At 40.2% G+C, this 21,938-nt stretch overlaps 1 protein-coding gene and 1 long non-coding RNA gene across 3 annotated transcripts in view; one reads left to right on the forward strand and one right to left on the reverse strand.

The window, feature by feature from the left end:
- Window positions 1–21,938, forward strand: part of ALDH1A2 (aldehyde dehydrogenase 1 family member A2) — a 56,835-nt gene that overhangs the window by 14,572 nt on the left and 20,325 nt on the right. For both annotated transcript variants that reach the window (XM_021407087.1, XM_021407086.1), the window contains exons 2-5: window positions 12,095–12,199; window positions 12,387–12,527; window positions 14,111–14,240; window positions 20,056–20,117. In XM_021407087.1, the coding sequence (XP_021262762.1) occupies window positions 12,453–12,527; window positions 14,111–14,240; window positions 20,056–20,117 (267 nt within the window). In that variant the 5' untranslated portion in view covers window positions 12,095–12,199; window positions 12,387–12,452. The remainder of the gene's footprint in view (window positions 1–12,094; window positions 12,200–12,386; window positions 12,528–14,110; window positions 14,241–20,055; window positions 20,118–21,938) is intronic.
- Window positions 10,351–21,938, reverse strand: part of LOC110403630 — a 100,602-nt gene continuing 89,014 nt past the window's right edge. Inside the window, exon 3 of the long non-coding RNA XR_002441765.1 lies at window positions 10,351–10,842. This is a non-coding gene — a long non-coding RNA (uncharacterized LOC110403630). The remainder of the gene's footprint in view (window positions 10,843–21,938) is intronic.

Consider the following 21,938-nt stretch of genomic DNA (forward strand, 5'->3'; position numbering starts at 1 on the left):
TTTTGTGTCCCTTCACTGGACTCTTTCTAGGAGATCCCTGTCTTTTTTGAGCTGGGGGACCCAGAACTGGACACAGTATTCCAAATGTGGCCTCACTGGGGCAGAGTAGAGTGGGAAGATCACCCCAGTTGTAATGCACCCTTGGATCCCATTGGCCTTCTTGGCCACAAGTGCACACTGCTGGCTCATGGCCAACCTGTTGTCCACCAGGACACCCAGGTCCTTCTCTGCAGAGCTCCTCTCCAGTAGGTCATCTCCTAACCTGCACTGATACATGCGGTTATTCCTCCCCAGGTGCAAGACTCTACGCTTGCACCCTCTCTGGATAGTTTTAATATGAAGCAATTAATATTTCATACTCTAGTTTCATTCCTTTTTTTGAAGGAAGGATGTATTACTGAATGTTCGGTTTCCTCCACTCCAAAAAAAAAAAAAAAAAAAAACCTCTTATTCTCTATGTATGATTCTTAGGAAACGGAGGTACAGTCAGTGTTTACACGTTGGCTATATGTGTACTTTTATATATGGTATTATGCAATTGTTTGTGCAGTCACCTATGTACGTACATACAGTATGGATAAAATGACTCCTTTGTTCATGTGCTTTGCTCTCCTTTGGTGTCACTTGGAGCGGTGGCTCTACCAGTTACTCTCCTGTTACTCCCTTGAGTGCTGTCTGGCAGGCAGTGTCCTCCTTGCTGGAAGGTCTGCACTCAGACTGCAGATGAAGCCTGTGGCGTTGCTCCCTTCAGTACTTTCCTGTTAGGAGGAGGATTTCCATTGGTATAATGTGGCAACAACACTGGAAGACCAGGTTGTTGCCTCTGGTTATTGTTTCTATTCACTTTTCACATGTTTTGTCTTAGTGAAGCACTTCAGCACAGAGAGAAGGAAGGCCCTGCTATTTAGATTACAACCAGGAGCAAGTGCAGGACGTACCCAGCAACTGATGAGCACAGCTCTTCCCTCCCACCAGCTGAGACAGCTGCTTTTAATGTTTGGATTCTTCTAGCTGAAACACAAATGTATTCATGCTCTTGCTCTCTGTCTCATTTCATTTCTCTCCTTGAGGGAGCATTAGGACAAATCCTTGATAACTTATTTCCTGGTTAGAAGCCTCTACCTGCTTTCCTGGAGTGGTTCCCCATGACTGGGAACCTTTGTAGTCAGCTCTTCCAGCTGTTTGCCTAACTGGTCTTTGGAGAGACTGAGAGCAGTGAACCTGGAATAACAACATTTGACTTCAGCTAGGTCCCATGAGAATTTAGTTATTACTTAATGGATTGAATTGGTGACATATCTTATACCAGATAACTGCCAAAGGTTGCATGAAATTAACCTTCAACAAATGGCCAGTTACTGGTGTATACTCCTTACCGAAAGCTGGGCGTTGGGTGACATACGTTCACAGTAGTTAATACTGTTTTTCATACCTTTACATGCCAATAGAATTTTCAGTGTCTGGGTGAAAAATTTCTCAAGTTTAAGTCTTGATGGTGGTTTTAGCCATTTAGTGATCATGTGTTGTTGCGTTCACTACGCTGAGCATAAATCCTGTCTTGTAAACAGCAGGGAGACTAATGAGGTTTGCCCACATTCTGGTATCATTACATGGAGCTCCAGCAGAGAAAAATGGAATTTGGTGAGAAAGAGGAAAAGAAACACAAATTGTAAAGGAAATGGAAAAAAATAATCTCAGAACCATGCATATGTTTTTTAAGGAAGGCTTTTATTGACAAGACTTGTAATGTACTTTGCTCGTTTAAGGAAATCTCTGTGTAGTTAGGTTTTGTTTTTGCCTTAGTCCACATTTTTAAAACTTCATGCTTGGCATAAGGTGAGGGTCATGTTTTTAATTTACGTGCTCAGAGTTACTGGTCTGCTTCTCTTTAAAAGTAAATAGAAGAGATCATTTTTCATGCAAGCCTCTGTTTCTATATGGAATAACTTGTCAATCATACATAAAAATGTTAAATGTTGGCAATGTTTTGCCACACCCTGAAGTGGTTTATTTGCTTGGGACTGTAATCAGCTCTAATCAGCTCTTGCAAGAACACATCCAATTTTAGTCTTAGCACCACAGTGTACTTCAGGGTGTAAATTTGTCAGGTGTCCAAGCACAGCAGGACGCTTTGACAGCTTAAGCCCAGTTCTCCCCAATCAGCCTTATGCATAATAAAAAGCATAATGGCCCATTCCAGTTTTCTGTAAGTAAAGTCAGTGACCAACCAGCAGAGAGAACCGAAAGAGAAATCAGAACTGAACTCTGAGGCCAGGGAATCTAGCTAAAGGTTTCTTCTCTCCAGAGGAATATCCCCAAGTAAATAAATCAAGATTTTCCAAGCCCCTTTACTGAAAAGAATTTACAGCCTGAGAGATTTCATTGCACTGCTGAATAAGAGAAGAGGTGTAGTGTTCTTTTGCATCTTCTTGAAGAGCAAAAAGGTTTATAAATCAGACTTCTGGGAATTGTTATCTCACAGCTTCTTCTAACAAACACAATTTGTTTTAAAGGCTTTCACCAAAGATGTCATAAGTGGTAATCCCTATGTTGTAAGTAGGTACTTAATGTGATTTAACTTAATGCTGATGATGCAAAGCTATTCTCCCCCAAAAGCCCATTAAGGACATCCAATTTTCTGGTAGACTAGCACTCCTGCTTACTGTCCTAGAGATAAGTGACTGTTTAACCAGGATAATAAGGAATAGCTTCAAACCAAGGCTGCAAACTGAGCGCCCTGTGCTCTTTGTGAACGTTCAGACTTGAACACAAACTTATTTTTTTTTTAGGAGTAATTTGAAGTTGTGTGTAAAGACATGCACATGCAGGCACTTGCAATCACCTTAATGAGTGTACTGGTGAATATCGTTATTTATGATATCTTTTAGTAAGCATGGTCCAGGTGGAAAAGGGCCAGTGCAAACCATTTATGCAAACCAACTAAGAAATTGATAAATACTGAGTTTGATATCACATAGCCCTGATGTGCGGATAATTCTAATTTTATACAGATGCTTCTCATGCTGCCTGCTTGTTTGTTTGACTTCTGTGGATTTTGTTTGCACATAATGTGGCTGGCATCATTTAGCAAAGCATTCTAAGCGCAGTTTTTGAAAATATTCAACATAAAAAGTAGAAGCGAAGGCAAACTTTCCAGGAGCTTATTGCTGCTCACTTGGGTCTAATATAGAGTTAGCACTTTGCAGGTCAGTGGCTCTGCTATTTGTCTCTGACCTAACAGATCTGGAGTTCTTCACATCAAAACCAAGTCTTGCTGAGCCGAGATCAAACGTGTTAAGGTAAGGATCTTGCCAGTGATTTATCGTGCCAGGGAGGGTGATCAGGCCATAAGGGGCCACTGCAAATGAAGTTGACATTCCAGCAATTTCTCATGTGTAAGGTAATTTTCTCAAATGGAGCTTTTAAGTCAGAATATATTTGCCTAGTGTATTTTTTTGTGTCGCCTATAGTGTCTTAAATTCTGGGAGGTGAATATATTTACACAGCATAGCTAGTCTGTAAGTGTGCTTTGGTGATGAGCATTTAAAACAGCAAGCAGTTACCTATAAATAATCCACTGCATTCTTCTGAATGGAAGAATATGTCTCCCGCGTGCAAATAAAAAGATTGCCCTGTTTTATGTTGTGCAAAATGAGTGCACGAGACCAGCAAAGCACAGATGATGCAAATCACAGGAAAACTACAGACTAATATAACCTTGTTTGTACAAACCCCTCCTCATTCCCACAGTCTTAAATGAGCACTTGTGGAAGTTTCCAGGATCAAGTTCTTAATAGCCACAACTTCACTGAAGCCCACTGACAGCTCAATAATTGATTCTGTAAACAAAGACACCCTGCCCTTCTCTCCTGATTTAATGGATTTTTTAGAAATGTTTCATTATTTAATTTTTAAGTTACAGTAAATGCCATCAAGGATCACGCTCCATAAAAACCACTACCACCCTTGCCCAAGTCATCCAGTGATTGCTTTTTGTTTGTTATCAGTGGAAATCTGGAGCATACTTAATTTTTGGGACATCCCGTCTTCAGCAAAGGATGTTTTCAAATGCAGCACAAAGCAAGACAGTACGTGTTCTTCTCCAGCAAAAAGTGAAAGGATGAGAGAAGCTTGGGGGCTGTTACATGAAATAGTAGTGAGCTACAGGAAAAGTGTTGTTGCTTCTGTACTTTGCCATGAACAGCACAGAAATTCTTCATCAACCAGAAAAAGTAGAAATTACTTTGAAGTTACTTTGAAAAGTAGAAAATACTTTACAGTCCTTATGTGCTGTAAGTAGAGGTTTTTTTTCCACAGGTTTAAGAGGACTGCCAAATGAATGAAATGTTTGTGGTGGCTGTAGTTCAACAAAAAATACAATCTGAACTTTCTTCTTTTTAGATTAATTTTCTTGAACAACCAGATGCAAAGTAATCCCTTTAATGAGACTAAATTGAAATAATGGATGCTACATCAGCATGTGGCACAGTGAGAAACCAAAATAGGAAAAGGTACCATTGCTGTCTGGCAGGCTGGGTTTTGTGCAGGACGTACTTGTGGGGAAGGAAAAAAAAAAAAGCAAAGTGAGCATGCTACTGCGTGTTGTAAAGACTTATTTAATCCCCTCAACTAATTACTCAAACTTCCTAATTCAAAATCATACAAACAGAAACGTTTAGATAAGCAGGGACTTTTTTCAAACGGGTGCCCCCTACAGCTTAGAAAATAAACATGACAGGTTTCCCTGTCTGATGTGATGCCATTTGCAAAAGAACAGACTCAACTCCCAGAAAGACAGAAGACTAATTAACGCAGGGAGATAGGCAGGGCAAACATTTGGTGTGAGGGATTTGGGATGGGGGGAGGAAAAATCATGTTACATTTCACTTTCACAGCAGCCTTTCTCTGGTTCCATTTGCTGCACAGGGAACCTGCGGTTCCCTGAATTTCTCCTCCTTCTCAAGCCCATTTCCTAGCATTCTGTTCCCAGAATATATACCAACCGTGAGTGGCTCAGGGAGGACCACGTATTTTTATCTTGAAGCACCTGAACTACGTGTCTGATTGGCGTGCCCGTCACTGGAGAGAAAGGCACTGACAGGCTGACTGAGCACGCCTGCATGCATGCAGCCCCTGGGGAATGCCTGCCTTTCCTCCAGTGCCATAGGGTCTGGAAAGAGATGGAGCTTCCACAGAAAGTGCCATCACTAGATCTCCACTTAATGTCTGCCACACTGAAGCCTGATTTCATTTACCCATCACCAGGAGCTTGATGCTCCTTGATGCACCTATTTTAAATATTTGGCTTCTGATCCAAACTCTGCTGATGTGAAGGACCTATGTGTGGTTTCAGTAGGCTTGGCTCAGGCATTGCTGCTTGGACATCCAACTCTTCTCACCCAGCCAGGTACCCTGGCACAGAACTGAGGCTGAACCAACGTAATTCTGCCAGATTTAGACATGCTGCTGCACTGACAGTGAAACCAGAGCAGCCTCCTTCACTTCTTTTTTTTTTTTTTTTTTTTGGTTCCTGTCCACTTCTGCTTTTTTAATCCTCTTGCCATAGTATGTTTGTAAAGTTTTAAATTCACCAGTACGGTCCAGATTTTAGACTCTAGATATCTGAAGTGAAATTCCAGCTTGAGTTTATGAAGGAAGCCTCCATTTATAACAGACCATGTCTAGAGGCTATAGCATGATCCTCCTGCTTTGGGGTGTGAATGAGTTAGAGCAAACAAAACAAAATGCACACAGCTTTAGAAAAGAGCTCTTCTTTTTCAATTTATTTTTAAAAATTTATTTATTTTTAGGAGAGCAGGTGAGGTTGGGAGAGGGAAGAGCCAGGGCAAACTAGAATGTCAGCGAAGACACAGCCAAAGAAGAAAAGTAAAAATGTTCTGCTTTCATTTGGCCTTCACAGGGTTGGGAGTGGCTGTCTGGTCTCCAGTGAAATACCTTGGGTTCCCAGCGTAATCATCTCTCTGCAGGCTGTTGCCGATACTTTTTTTTTCTATCACCTAGGGCTCAATCCAGCTCCCACTGCAACCAGTTGGAGTTTTCCTGCTTATTGACGTAGATAGGATTGAACCTTTTAATAGCTGAGAACCAGTTACATGCACAGGAGATTGCTTGCAAGATTTAAATTTAGTGCAAAATTCACTTTTATTTATGTCTGGCTCCCTGTAATAATGATCATTCCACCACATTTGAGCAGCATCTCATTACAAGAACCAAAATCTGGGTCACTTCTGCAGGATAGTATTGCTCTGTGATAACTGTAATGAACAACGTGATAACCGTTTGTAGTTGCATGCTCAAGCCAGGTGGACAGCCTTGATTTACGGAGCTGCATTGTCTGAAAGCAGTGCGGTCATGGGCACTGCTGAGCAAAAGGCTCCCGTGCTGCCTGCCCCGAGAAGCAGGATTCAGCACTGAGAACATGCAGGAGTCTGTGCCCATGGCTCAGGATTTGCGAGCTGCCCAGCAAGAAGCATTGCACTCCTACTGTTCGCCTGCACAGTCCCTCTCTGAAAAACAGCAGTGCTGCTGATCAGTTGCTGACCAGCCATCAGTGGGTCTGCTGGGGCTGGCTTTTGCTTTCCTGATGCCTGTTTATAAAAGCGGGTTTTTGCTGATTCTGAAGCCAGCTGCTGGTTTCCAGTCAATCCCAAGAGTGCCCGAGAAAATGCTCTGCTAGAAAGTGAGAGATTTGTTGTACTGAGACAGCCATAAAAGTGAAGGAAAACAAAGCCTGAGAAAACAAACAAGCTGCACCTCTGATTGGCAATCCTTTCTATTTCATTCTGTTACAGTTGTACTAATCGTTAGGACTCCTGAAATGTTTCCAAAGGAGAGGAAATGAAATTGCTGTGATGGGAAAGGATATGAAATTTCCTGACCAGACTGAGGCACAGGTGCCCGGTATCTGTGATGTTATGAAGTATTTACCAAGGGAAATGATGCTGCTGGATTTTTTGCATGCTTCTAAAATGGTTGTGTCCCCCTCCCCATCACACACACACACACAAAGCCATTATGTATTTCTTAATGCCTCCAGCGAGGAGAAGATGCTGAGCGCCGAACAGCTGTGGTTTTTTTATAAAGTACTTTGGCATCTAATGCCCCCTCCCCCATCTTTGCAGATTTAACGTCAAAGGCTCTCCAAGGAGAAAGCCACATATGAAAAAAAGATCTTTGATGGAATGAAACTATAACCAGCTACTAAATCAATTGAGTTAGGAAATTCCCATTCATTCCTCCATTCATCCAGAACCATATCTCCTGTGGGAAGCCATTATTATTTGGATGTTAAAATCCTCTTCCTGTACCAAAAAACATTTCTGGAGCTGCAACAGTAAAAAACATTGTTTATTGAATCCATGGGAAAATAATTCCACCTCCAAAGAGCTGGAAGCTAGGCCGCTGTCTGTCCGCTGCCCGAATTTCTTACTTATACAGCTGGGGAGCCTGAAGAGTATGTCTGGTGACATCATCACTAAGCAATAGTGAATTAAGAATGCAGATCATCATTTCACTCACACATCATTTGAGAAGGTTTTCAAGAAAGGAAATGAAAAGTTACATTGTTGCCACCTGTGTTGATTGCTCTTCTGACTTAATGTATCCCAAATTACTACTTTTCCTGTGTGTTTTTAGAGAAGATGATACAAAAAGAGGCAATGGGCAGGCAGCAATCCCCAGTGAATTTAAAAATTGGTCCCACTTTCCAAATCCAGAACTAACTCCAGGGTGACTGTAAGAGGGAACTGATAGTGCCAGAAAACCAAATCTCATTCACCTGCTGTGCTGAATTTGAATTAATTTTACACTTATTCAGACAACCAAAAAAACATTTGTTCTGTACTTCCTTAGTGGTAAATAGTGATGAAAACATAAAATCCTGTCTATTTTCTCCCTGCTCTAAGTTTTGCTGTGACTGCGTTGCAGAGTACGTTGTTCAGCCTCATTTTGTAGAAATCAATTTCTCTTTGAATGCTTATCCCTTGTGTTTTACTAATCAATTACCTGTACGGTTTGGTAAAGAACATTATGTTGCCAACTATTAGTAAGCCAGCTGGGACAGATGGCTACTTACACATGGTATTGTAGTTGTTTATTTGCAAAGCCTAACATGCTTTGCTTTATGCTAAAAACATTTACTCTTGGCTTGATTTCAAAACTGATGAGCATACGACAGTGCTACTGAGCTCAATGCACAGTGCTTCTTAAAGCAGGTCTTATCCAAAATATGGGGTATCACTGCCTTCTAACTACATGTCAGCGGGGTCACGAGTTAATTTGGAATTTTACATGATGACTTTAAATGTTCTTTTCCTTTGCATACAGTTTTGTATGGTATGGTATCTCAGAGGCTCAGAACAGTCACGTGCCCTGTATGATGGCCCAGAATGCTTCCGTCATTAGTCATACCCATCTCTCGGGGAAATCTGCAGAGGCTGTACATAATTAACCACGGGCAGAATCTGAAACTAGCAATTACATGGTGGGACCTTTATCTTTTGGAGTTCTAAATACAAAAATGTCTTGGAAGAGCGTGTGTGTATAAGGTTGATGAGGTTGATGTTAGTACCAGGAAGGAGGTGCCGTGCCCTCTTCATCTTTCCTTTGGGAAAGAACAGAAATGTTCCTTCCTCGTGAGAACGATAACACTCCAAGTGCACGCTGCCCAGGGTGTGCAGGCACACCCTGGCATTTAACTAGTCACAATACCACATAGCACATACATGACACACCATATACTTTTTCTTTCCCCTGCTGCAAACCACAAAAGGTAACGCTAGGACTCAAACAAAAACAAATTACCTCAGTAACTCCTGGAAAACTCAAGTGGTTAATCAGTTACCTTTTATTTACATATATATGCTTAATGCTGAATTAAGTTGTAAAAACCAAAGGCTGATTTATAGCCCCAGTCAGCCTTAATTAACATTGATTCCAGGGGAATAGTAAATGCGAATAGCCTTCGCAATTGAGGTTGAACAATGAACTCACTGGGTGTTGTCCAATTTGTAGCATGATTTACATGGAAGCAAGCCCTTCTTTTTTCTAGGGTTATCCCTTTTCATCTGGTGTTTAGGATGGGTTATATATAATCCATAGATAGGAGCATTTGCTGTCAAATATTCTATCTGATTTAGAGTTAGCCTTTACCATGGTCACTATAAATAAGGGAGGAAAAAAAAAACAATCTGAGGCTTTGCAGGGATTCCTTGTTCTTGCAATGTGTCATCGCTTGTCCATTTCATGGCATTTTTACGAAGTGGCCATAATGAAAGTCAGATTAAATGTACAGGATATATATGTTTAATCAACAGCCGTTGGTGTCAGTACTGCTGGAAGAGTTATAAAAGCTCCTGTGAATGCAAATTTATTGCAAAAGAATCTAAGTCTTAGTGGTAGGAATATCTACTGAATGGTACTACCTGACACAGAACACCTAAAACTTTCAAAAATGAATTATTTAAGTGTAAGGTTTTGCTTGTAAAGCCGCCAGCTGCTGGATTTCAAGACTTGAAACTGTTCCAAAACACGGGACTAGGTACTTTATATGTGCACTAGAGTAAATACTCTGATTTTACTGCCAATTTAAATGTGCTCAGTTTACAGTAATGAGCTTGTATAGGCAATACCTTGTTTATAGAAAGTGGAACAGGAAGAAACTAACATTAACCATTAACAGTAGCAATTTCTCTTGCCTTCAACTCTAACTTTATGCCAAATAGATCATTCCCATGTCTTATCTGAAATATTTGCTATAATTATTCTTTTTCTAAATCTGTGGAATAAGGAATAATTCAGTAGAATACACCTTGTAGTTCCAGTCAACTTGCATTGGAAAACTCTCTTGTAATTCCAAGGCACTATTTCTTATTTCTGTGGTAAAACTTATTTTCAGAACATAAACGTGTGCTATGTACAGGCAAAACTGATGGTAGGTGTTCCTCTCAGCAGAATGTAGCTAACATTTTTTAAATCTCTTTAAAAAAGAACACTTCTGTAAGGGAAAAGCACTAAACCGCAGTTGCATCCACTTAAGTTGTTTTCCTCAACCTGTTTTATTCTTTCAAGACAGAGATCACATAAGAAACCGAAGTGTTTATGTACGTTCTGTAACCTTAAGCAAACATCTTTGCATCTGTGGCCATCTGCTCCTGAAGTTGCAAGCTCCTCTCCCGTCCCCTCCCTCCTCAGTGCGCTCCCCTCACCCCAGATGCAAAGTTAATGCCAGTGCACAGAGTGGGAAGTATGTCCAATAACAGTCCTGCTTCCACATAGGTCATAGATCCAAGTTTCTTTGTTTTGCTTACGCACAGTCTAAAAAGTGATCGTGATACACCAGAGGATTTTTGACTTCTGATGTTAGTCACCACAGATGGTACCAGCAATTCTTTTGTTACCTTATTTTGGCTGGGTTAGCTCCAAAGTGTCTCAGCAGAGACTGAAAGCTCAGTTTGAGAAGCAGTGTAATCTTTGAGCAGGAGGGCAGTGCCTACGGTCTGAGGAGCTTACAGTTCAGGGACATGAAGTTAGCAACAGATGGGAAACAGTGCAGCAGGTCTTGGGTTAAATGGCCTTTAAAAAAGTGCGTTGGGGGCTGGAGGGTGGACTAAAGAGAAGATGGACTCTGAAATGGACTGAAGGGCATAGAGCAAAATGGCTGAAGTGAGAGGCATAGATGAGGAAGCACAATGGAAACACATCCATAAAAGAAAAAGCACCTCATCGTTGGTTTCAGTGCACAGTTGTTCCATCTATGAGTGCTTTTTGAGGCAAGCACAGGCTCCTTCTGCCATGTCCTGAGTCAGCCAGACGGAGTCAGCTCTGAAACAGAAGCAGTGTCAGTGCAGTTAGTATGGCACTGAGCCTGAGCGTTGTAATGAGCCCTGCTGAGAAGAACACAGCTACATGGCTTCCATTTGGCTTGGGGAATAGGATGAGCAAGTTCATGTCTGAGAACAACTCTACAAATGCGTCTATGCCCTCATGTGCAAATAGTGCGTGCCATCTCCTTTAAAATTCATGGGCAACCCAGTATCCTCACCGTGATCTTTACATTTACAGACTCTTTATACCCTTTGATATTGCAACTTTTTCGTATTGACTGTATTTTCTTTAGTGGTAAAGTTCCCATTGGTTTCAATGAGGGCAGGACCATTCTATGACTTTCCCTTCAGCATTTAAAGTTGTATTTAATGGAATACAATAAAACAGCATTGACGCTTGAAATCCAAGGAACTCATATGGTGCTTGGGACTCTGAACACTCTCATTCTTTGTCTTAGAAAGATTTCAAGGGCAGAAAGAGTCTGAATACCAGGAAAACCTTTCTCTTGGTCATTTTCCTAGAGTGACTCACTTCATATTTGCTAATAAATAATTGCATCCTGTTCTTGAAAATAATTCAGAAGAAAACTTAACGTGCATGTCTGAACTAGTAGTAAAAATCTACTTTAAATAAATGCATTACCTCTCCCGGAATAGCTGTTGTCAGCACCATTAAAATTCAAATTTGGTTTGCCCATGACCATTAAAATGTCAACACTGAGAGAATTTGACAATTTCTGTAGTTCCAGACAGATACATGTTAATTCGGTGCTGCAGGCCGTCACTGTAGCCATAATCGACTGACTGTGTATTGAACAACTGTGATGTTTGAGATTATTCAGCCTTGACTGGATTGTATCAGTGACCAAATGTTTACTTACTGAGATGGGTACTGAATGATTACTCCAAACCCTCCTCTTGGCCCCAGCAGTTTCAAGGCTTTTTCTCTAATACCAGCACTTATTTCTTTAGTTTATTTGTTACAGTGCTTGCATCAGATTTCAATGTCCACCAAAACTTATTTGTAAATGAGTTTAATGTTGCTTCTGTAGTGACACTGCTACAGAATACAGAAAAAACAGTGGCTCAGGGGCTGAGCCTGAACTCCTGAAAACTGTAATTTTATGTAACAGGCATAAAGAAACTTCAGCTTTTTTATAGTAGAATCTGCATCCTTTCCTGGAGTTTGCTGTTGTATACTTTACCGATTATTTATGCAGAGGTACTGATGATTATTCTTCCTTTTCTAGATTTTTATCAATAATGAGTGGCAAAATTCTGAAAGTGGGAGAGTATTCCCAGTATACAATCCAGCAACAGGAGAGCAGATCTGTGAGATCCAGGAAGCTGACAAGGTAATGCATCCCATGAATGGGGATATATGTATAAATACATCAAATGCGTACGTATGTTGATACATTCAATTGTTTTATTAATCCCAGTTCCAAAAGCCATTATGTGACTAAGAGATCGTTGCACAGCAAATTTCATAACCCTAGTAATTTTATTTACTATTATTTGTTATTTCTTCTTTCTTGATAGGCTGATACAGACAAAGCAGTGAGAGCAGCTCGCCTTGCTTTTTCTCTAGGTTCAGTTTGGAGGAGAATGGATGCATCAGAAAGAGGCCAACTTTTGGATAAACTAGCAGACTTGGTCGAAAGAGACAGGGCAATTCTTGCTGTAAGTAGCACGTGAAAATTAGCAATCAAATCACTTGTCTGTTTTTACATTCTGAAAGTAAATTAATTCTTAAATTTGTTAACATGAATAATATTCATTAACTAGAGTTAGCTTGATGTTTAAGATTACTGACTCAAGAGCTGATCCAAAGCTCATAAAAACCAGTAACAGTCTTTCAACTGAGAGCTTTAAATTAAACATGAGAGAAACGAATGTGTGTGCGTGGATATAGACACATATGTACACCTAATACGTACACGTGTGGCTTTCCTAAAATAAAAAATAGAAGACTGAGTAAAGTGATTGTGGAGATATTAATGAAATAGCAGGCAGAATTCTTACTGACACTGAACTGGTGACAAATTCTGAGTATTGCACTGTTCAGCTCACATGTGAAGCCATGTAAACGGTGGCATTGTTAATGTTATTTTCCGCATGTCAAGTACTTTGAACTAAGCTGCTGAACATCTTAATTCCAGCTTTGTCAACATTTAAATCATCTTACCACCAGTGTATACTGTAAAATCGCCACAGGGAGAAGGAAGTGCACAGCAAATCAACTTTACTCTGCCTGTCATTTGATTTGTATTTCTAGAGCCAAGTTCCTTACTGAACTGCACCACAGGCAATGCCATTAATTGCTTGTAGGGATGTAAGTCAGTGCAGAATTAGGCCTCTGTTCTTCTCTATAGAAATTCATTTGATGGTTGGTGTGTTACACATGCGCGTACTTTGCCCATTCTTAATGTTTCTTTTAGACAGCCATTGAATCAGTTAAGCTATGCCAGAACTTAGGACATTTTATTGGATTCTTTTTGCTAAATGATCTTAGGAAGCCCTAAGAGGATAGCTTATAAGATACTTTTAAAAATAGGAATATTAACTTAAAAGTAAGGACATTAGGCTGTTAATTTATGAGCTTCCCTAGAGGAGAGTTTGTTTATTTGATGGTCATAAATAAACTGGCTGTACATTATAGATATCTCAGACCTCAGCAGGAGTCCTGGCAGCCATACAGAGAAATTTTTATTTTCACATCAATTATACAGAAGGATATGTCCATTCTTCTCTTTATGGATTCAGATCATTTATACGGGGTTACAAGGAGCCCCTTCTCAGCTGTTATCATTAACATAACAGAACCTAGTTTGACAGGCATTTTTATCTTGGCTCCTGATTAAAACTATTTAGCATTTATATATCTGGACCAAACACAGTGGCTGTTAGGTCCAAAATGCAGTCATGCACATGCGTGTGGATACACACACACACAAACACACAGGACAGAAAGATATAGAGAGACACATGCTTAAAAGTCATAGTAATTCCAGAATGCTCCAGAAGGAACCTCTTGTTTTGTTTTTAAGGAAAAAGCCTTTTTGTTCACAGTCACAAAAAAAGAAGTGAAAAAGGGAATCATATAGTTGTTCTGAACTGTCTGGATTAAGATTATGCTAGAGTGACTGGTTGGTCTTCATTAAAATCTTTCTGTCGTGACTGAAGAGCTGTTGGACAGTGAATACTGAAGACAATAGTCTAAAAATGCTACTGTGTTTATATATAAACTTTTTCTTGTCCTCTAGACTATGGAATCACTGAACAGTGGCAAACCGTTCCTGCAAGCCTTCTATGTAGATCTTCAAGGAGTCATAAAAACCCTGAGGTATTATGCTGGTTGGGCAGACAAAATCCATGGAATGACCATACCTGTAGGTAAGGGAGATTACGGTATTGTGCACCTAAACCTTCTGATGGCCAAATGCATTAACAGATCACAGCTTCATGACAGGCAGAAAAGAACTGGCTTTTCCTGGCTAAGTTGAGTTAACATTGGTTTTATCAGTGCTGAAGCAGATGTTTAAAAGTCAGTGAGGGCTGGAGTAGGTTACATGCTGTTGTTCTGCCCTACATGCACATGCAGAAGAATGTTTTGTTTCTTTAGCATATGTCAGTCTGAGAAGGAGATGGCTTAGTATCCTCTACACTGAAATACCGGTGCTTACCTGTCTATCTAGTTGATATCTTTCTTATTATTGCCTATGCAAATCATTTTACTTAAGACTAGCACCGGATCCAAATTCCTTTATACTTTGAGAAGAGTTTGCAATGTTACTATAGAGAACTGTACATGCATATTTTGTTATATATACTGCCTCACACCCTGCAGTAGGATGACTTGTATGTTTTATGTACCTTCTTGACTGCTAAGAAATTTATTGGTTGCTTGTTTTTTTTCTTTTAAAGATAAGAAAAAATCTTCACTGTCACTTTTGCTCCACAAGTCTCTTCCTCTTGCTCCTCAGTCCCAGCTGTTTAACAAATACAGGCTGAATTTTCTGATGCAAAGAAATTCATTTGCAGTTTGGTCTAGCTGTGCCAACTGCTACAATTATGCAAAATGGCCCATGATAGCAAAGAACGATTTTATGCAGGTGCAGCGTCATTAAGATAAATAACCTATCTTTTGCCTACATAAAATAGGTGAGGAAAAACAATTTGCATTCTGTGGCTTCTTTTCAGCTTTCTGGTGCATACTCTTCATTGCACATGCATGTTTTATTTGCGTGGTACTGAAGGAGACGAGGAAAGCCCACTCACAAGTAAACGGATTTCATTGTTGTCTTTGTACAGTAGACACCATTTATTTCCATAAAATTACACAAGGTAACATGATATCTGCAGTACAGTAGTTTGCCTCTGAAAAGAAAACCACAAGATTACAAAAATGAGGCAAACATTGTGCAATTTATTGCAGCATTAATCATGGTTTTTCAGCTCATTTAAAATGACAGTGTGTACTGAGTGATGTTTATCATCATTAGTGTATTTTCACCCAACAAATGACAGTATTAATATTTCTGGTATCGATGCTCCTGTAAGGACTCATGAAGATTTCCATGGCCGTTTGGGATGAGATTCGTAAATCCTGTCTTTGCTGCTTGCTTTTCATATTTGAACATGCAGAAGTGCAGAGCACACCATAAATTCATATACTCCACAAATTTCCTGTTTGCTAATCCCTCTCTCTCTGGTCAGGGAATGCCTCCTTCTCACTTGTTAGCCCTGCAGGAACACAGATTTAGGTCAATCACCAAAAGGCAGTGCTGGCTGAAGGGGAATAAATATTCTCTGCTTATTCTTGACCTCAGATGGTGAAACAGATGAAACCCCTGAATTTCTCAGTTTTGATGGGCTATAACAGGGAGAGACAAGAGCAGATTTTCAGCAGACCTTCCTAAATGCAAACTTCAGTGATAACACAGTTACTGATAGTGAGCTACATACATTATGATTTCTGATACTCACAGTACTCAGATTTTCAGGGTATCAGTTAATTCTTCCTCTTGATTCAACACTCCTCTATATGCCCCTGGTTTCAGATAATAAGTTTGCCCTTCTAGTAAAGGTAGTTTTGAGCAAGGCCAGTGTTACACAGTGGTGCTCTTTGCATTCACCTACATTCAGCTCATCATTGGAAACCAAACAAGAAAATAAAAACAAACAAAAAAAAAACCAAAATCCTAACTAAATCTTCTGTTCCTACATAGTGTGTTAATAAATCTGAAACTTCCCAGTCTTTCGTCTGTTTCTGCTGAGGGTTTCTTTTCCTCTAAAATAACAACAGATTAGTGATAAATAAGAAGAAAACAGAAGTGTATTTTACACTCACATTCCTTTAAGTCCCAAAACTGCTAAAAGCTTCAGACTGACCTTCATTTGCTCCCATTTGTTAAGGCTTGATGACTTAAATTAAAACAGAATGATGCTAGACTAGAAGCTGTTAAACTAATAAACTGAATGTAAGCAGAAATGTATCTTTAAATACAATATATAGTACGATATAGCTTAAAGAACCAACTCTGCTGTCCTCACACGTGTGTGCTATGTGTTGCTGTATGCAGCACGTGCCTATATTATGATTGTTATGCAAATAAAATATCTGAGACAGAGAATCCTGATAGAAATGTGAGCAAACTCACCTGTGGAACGTATTGCTGCCCCAAAGAGAGATCCCTGGATAAGTGGGGCTTACTTTCTAATTAAAAAATAAAAATCTTTGGGCCAGGTGCTAAGCAGCTGCAAATTGATCTGGCTCTATTAATATCAGTGAGGGCTAACGAATGCCAATTCACATCAGCTGAGAATATTAAAATAATGAAAAAAACCTGTTAGAATAAATGTTTGGATTGGATGTGGAATCAGACTGTCGGAACCCTCTCAGGCAATGTCCTTCTGGCTGCCAGCTAGTAGAAGGCTAAGAGCAACAAGGATCAGCAATAGCACCATAGACTAAGTGTCATCAGCATGAGTTGTATACACTAATCTTAAAACTCGAGAGAGTTCTAAAAGTCTCCCATTTCATTTCTAAGCACAGGGAGCTTTCCATGCTGACTGTTCAGAAAAAGTGATTCACTTCATAGAACTTGAGTTCTTTTCCGTGATAACAGCTTATTTTACATTAACAGACGAGACACCTCTTAGGTATATATCTTTGGCTTGTCCAGAAGCATCTGAATAACTAGAAGCCATGTATGTTCACAAAGATGTTGTTAAAAAGAAATCTCAAAAATCTTGTCTGAATGATAAGTAAGTCTGTGGATGATGGACTTTGGAAGTAGGTGTCAAAAAGAGCAACTGTCTGCAGTCTGGTGGAAGAGAGCAGGACGAGCAGCTCTGCATGGGAGCTATTGCTCTCAGAAAAGAAAGTTCTGCCCACATTTGGTAGAAGTACGCTTTGTCTGACTTGGTAAGCAGATTCAGTTTATCTGTAACTTTATGCTGTGAAGCACACAGACATGTGGCAGTGATTATGGAGTGACAATTTGAAGTCAATACGGTGCTAACATAGCTGCGTTACTGTTATGTTGTCACCATCCACCTCTCACAGTAATACCACGTACAAGCTGGTATTTTTAGCTGACTCCTTCATGTGCCTCTTGAGCACTGAGACACTTTTGCCTGTATATTATTTTGACTCCTACTTTACTCCTGTCTAGTTTGATGAGTCTTCTTATGGTGTGTGAACCACTGCTAGCATCTGTAAAAGACAAGTTAGAAAATCATAGTGAAACAACTATTTTCATCTCCACCGGGACGTTCTTAAGAATCTGGAGATCAAAACGGTGCAAAGACATTTTGTTGACGCAAAGGAAACTATTTCCTTCCTTCTTTACCTGACAGGAAACTCCTTTCTCTATTCCCTCAGTTCTGTTCCTTGTTTTGGTTGCACACTATTGTTAACTGTCTCATAATTGCTCTCTTTCTAGCCTCCAGCTGATGTAGTAGCTACTCTAGCTCTGAAAGCTACTGAGTAAATTCTGTAAAGCAGATGTACAAAAATTGGCAAACCTGAACATAAGCTATTTCTAATCAAATCCAAGTTGAAGTCCTTACATAAGCCCAAGAAACTTTATGGATGAATCCATTTATTGTCATCAGATGAAAGCAGAGAAGAGTGCAGCAGGTTCCCAAAATGTACTCTTCAATGTGATGTTAGGTCTTCACCTGATATTGAAGAAGGCTGGCTGCAGCTCCAAAGCTGCCTGGGTACTCTTATGCCATGTGAAGGAATGCACATGTGCCCGCGCAGTAACAACGGGAGCAAAAGCACTGCAATCACTCCTCCTGTTCCCTTTCTCCCTCTCACCATTTTCTGTCCTGGTAAATCCTCTCCTGTGAATTGATACCAGGTAACCTTCTTATTGTTCTACACTTACTTAGTTGAAATGATTTTTTTACATAAGGATTTTTTTTCTAGATGGCCAAGCACTATTGGCCTAGGTGCACAATCATCCTATCACAGAATGGTAGGGGTCAAAGAGGGTCCTCTGGAGATGGTCTGCTCCAACCCCCTAACTCCTGCCCATTAGATACTAATAAGCATTGATAAGATCCCCTTTCAGTCTTCTTCAGGCTGAACAGCCCCAGGTCTGAGTCTCAGCCTTTCCTCATAAAGGAGATGCTCCAGTCCCCTCATCATCTTGCAGCCCTCCTATTTAAAGCCTATGCCTTTACCCTTCCTTCAGCTGTAGCCTCACTGAAAAACAGTCGACCTAAATTCAGAGGTGCTTTGAGCCTGAGCTAGTTCATACAGCTACAAGAACCAGTTTAGGTACAAAAGTAGACTAAACTCTCCTTTGTGTGGGTGCGGGCCAAGCACAGTAACAAAGCTGACGTTAGTCCTGACACACAGGAGATCATTTTTCTGCTCTTTATCAATGGGGAAGAAAGATGCATCATACCAGAGTATACTTAACCTCAGCAAGGGCTGAAGCAGCAACCATCATGCAGCTTTGTCAGAGCATGAGCTCAGTCAGCCGCCATGGCAGTCACTTACACCAGCTGTGCAAAATGAGCCAGCACAGAGACCTGCTGCTGTAAGCAAGCCAGTCTATGTGAAAGGTTTCCACAGACCACAGGCCTGACCCCAAATCACAAATCTGTTTATTTCATGACCTGACTCAAGCTGCCCTGTGCTCAGCAGTGCTTTCTTTAGTTAAGGACTGCAGATATAGCATAACAGCACTCACTTTAACTAATGATACAGCTCACCCTGTGTATTGTTTTTGCCTTTTTTGTTCATCAGGACCTTAAAAACAACTACCAGATCTGAAAGTTAAATATTTCCCTCAAACCTCATACCACCCACAACTGCTCTTTCTGAGTCTGCAGTCTGCTTTTCCTGCATCTTTGTTATTGGTCTATGTTCTTTTTTCTGTCAAACTCCAGTGAGAAAAGCTCAGAATTTCCAATTTTCCAGCTGCTTTGTCCCTTAATTTCTTCACCTCTACTTGACAAAAAGGTTTGTGAAAACTCCTGATTCTCTGTTGTCTTGTTTTCCAGCTGCATTCAGCTTTTCCCTGTACACTTAAATTGACTGCATGTTTAGCTTGAGGCCATGTCTGATACAGGCTTTGTTCTACAAGTCACCTATCAGCACGGCTGTGCACTGAGCGCTGTATTCTCCTTAAGGTTGAGTTCTGCAGTGAATTATGCTCAGACATCAGTCACAGACCTGCCATCTTCATTCCAAATCTACACATTGTGGTATATCATTCCACTGCTTTAAACTCCCCTTGTCTTCACTGGAAGACGAATGAGAAGTATGCTACTTTATTTTTCCCACACCTGCTTGTATATATACCTTTATTCTGCTGTATTCTAGTCAGTCCTTTCAGGTAACTGCCTTTGTTACCTTTCTTCACTTGGCTCACCTTGAAATCAGCAGAGACCAGTAACTGTCTTGCTGCTGCCCTTTCTTGCGCTGTGCAGCTTGTCTTCTTTCACAAAGAACAAAGCAGGTTACTTTCTGATGGGATGCCTGCTTCCTTTGTTCTACAGAAAGAACAATTAGATTGCTCCTGAACCTAGGTTTCCCATGCTGGCTCATGAAAAAACATTTCCATGAGTTCTTTATTTCTTTTACTGCCATCAAAGGCTGATCCTTAGAGCTTTTTTCCCTCTATTTTTTTTTTTTGTTCTGCCAAGTCAAACTGCACTTGAGAGTAACCATGCTCATCTGTTTCAGATGGAGATTATTTTACGTTTACAAGACATGAACCCATCGGAGTGTGTGGACAGATCATCCCTGTGAGTATCTCTACTAGCGCCTTCTATTTATTTTCATTTGAACCAGCTCTCTTTAAAGACACATAAAACATGGTCCTCAGCTATGTGTGTTTTCCATTACGAAAAAAGCTGAGCTCATATTGTTGACATATCTTTAACAGCCTCCCTGCAAATGCTTATTTGAACATGCTAATAGGGTTTAGGCTCTGTTATTAGGAGTTAAGTTCTCAAGTCATAGAATTCTCATGATTAAAACAAGCAAAGCAAAACACAGTGTTAATAAGTTGGCAGCGGTTATGGATGTTCACACAACTTATGGAAAATTGATGCTTTGCTGTGGCAGTCTTTTTATTTATTTAGTTTTTACTGTGATTTAAGAGGCTCCTCAGTTCCTGGGAGAATGTGATGCATTTTAATTCTATTCTTTCCTGGTATTTCTTTTAGAAGGCTGGAGGAGGAGAAGAAACTCCAGGAAACGTATCATTACAATTAACATTGTGTAGCTAATAAGAGACATTAAATGTTTACTTTATTTGTTATAAGGGAGAAACACAACATTTTACCAAATCTTATACTGCCCCTACACTCCAGTATACATCCTTAACACACACTTGCTGAACACAACATGGGAATTACACTGAAAAGCTAACTTTTTCAGAACCAGTTAACCAGCTTTGGCAGAAATTTCAATGGGGGGCTCATATATTGCTATTAAAATATTGTATGGAAGCTTTTTCCCCTGACAAAGCACTGGGGAGCTAATCAAGACGTTCTCTGAAAATTTTGTTGATGTTTTTCATTTTGTTCATAACCACAAAACCACTAAACAGGAACACACAGTATTTCCATTAAAAGAGGAGCAGCCAGAAGAGATTACTTTAATAATGCTAAGCCTTTTTTCTCTATCTATGTAAATTTCCTGTCATTTCATGTATTTAAGGGATGGCTGTTGTGTTTAGCACTCTGCAGAAAATCAGAGAGTCTGTGGCTACACCCATCCTGCAAACATCCCCACATTATCCCACCCTGACTTACAAGTCATCCTTGTAAATGTTTTCAACCTACCTCTGTGCCCACTGTTCAGTCCAGCACATGGATAAGCATTTGCAAAACAGCAGCCTAAACATCTAACCCCAGAGTTGCCTGACATCTCTTAGGATTGTCTCCCTGAGCGAGCGTAACTGACAGATCTGCTGAAGAAACTTAGCCAAGCAGGATTTATTTAGTTTAGATCTGTAAAACTCTTTGTCCAAGGTACCCAGCCATCTACCACACTTGTTCATTTTCTTTCGCCCGTTTCTCCTACAAAACCTCAAGATGGCTGTCATGCACATCTACTCTAACACTGCTGCTAATCTGTTACATATTTCCTCCACAGCTACCAGTCACAGTGCAGCCCTAGGGCTGCTGCGTGCTCTTAGCCATTACACTAGCAAATATGTTATTACAAAAAATAAAATCAAACAGCAAGTCTAGCACTAAACTCCTCATCCTCTTTCATATCCTAGCTTACATCAAAACATATTCTCTTTGGCAGCTTTTTAGCGTAAACAGGGCTACATACTACCCTATAAAGCTTGTCAGAGCTCTTCGTGCAATAGCACTACAAGTGCAGGCTGTCAGCACGCTGTTGGCCCAATAGCTCCCCTCCTAGGTTTATATACTGGAGATGGAATTAAAACATCACTTTGTCTCCGGAGTTTATAAACAACTGAGGGAGTAAAAAATTGGGTGTTCAGTGATGGGAAGACAGTTGTGTATTTTTTCAAGCTAGCCAGGGGCTAAAGAAATGTCCATGAGAGTGGCAGCTGATATGCATCAGGCAGTAACGTGTTCTGGCCA

The sequence above is a fragment of the Numida meleagris genome, chromosome 9 (genome assembly GCF_002078875.1).
Source record: "Numida meleagris isolate 19003 breed g44 Domestic line chromosome 9, NumMel1.0, whole genome shotgun sequence".
Classification (NCBI taxonomy): domain Eukaryota; kingdom Metazoa; phylum Chordata; class Aves; order Galliformes; family Numididae; genus Numida; species Numida meleagris.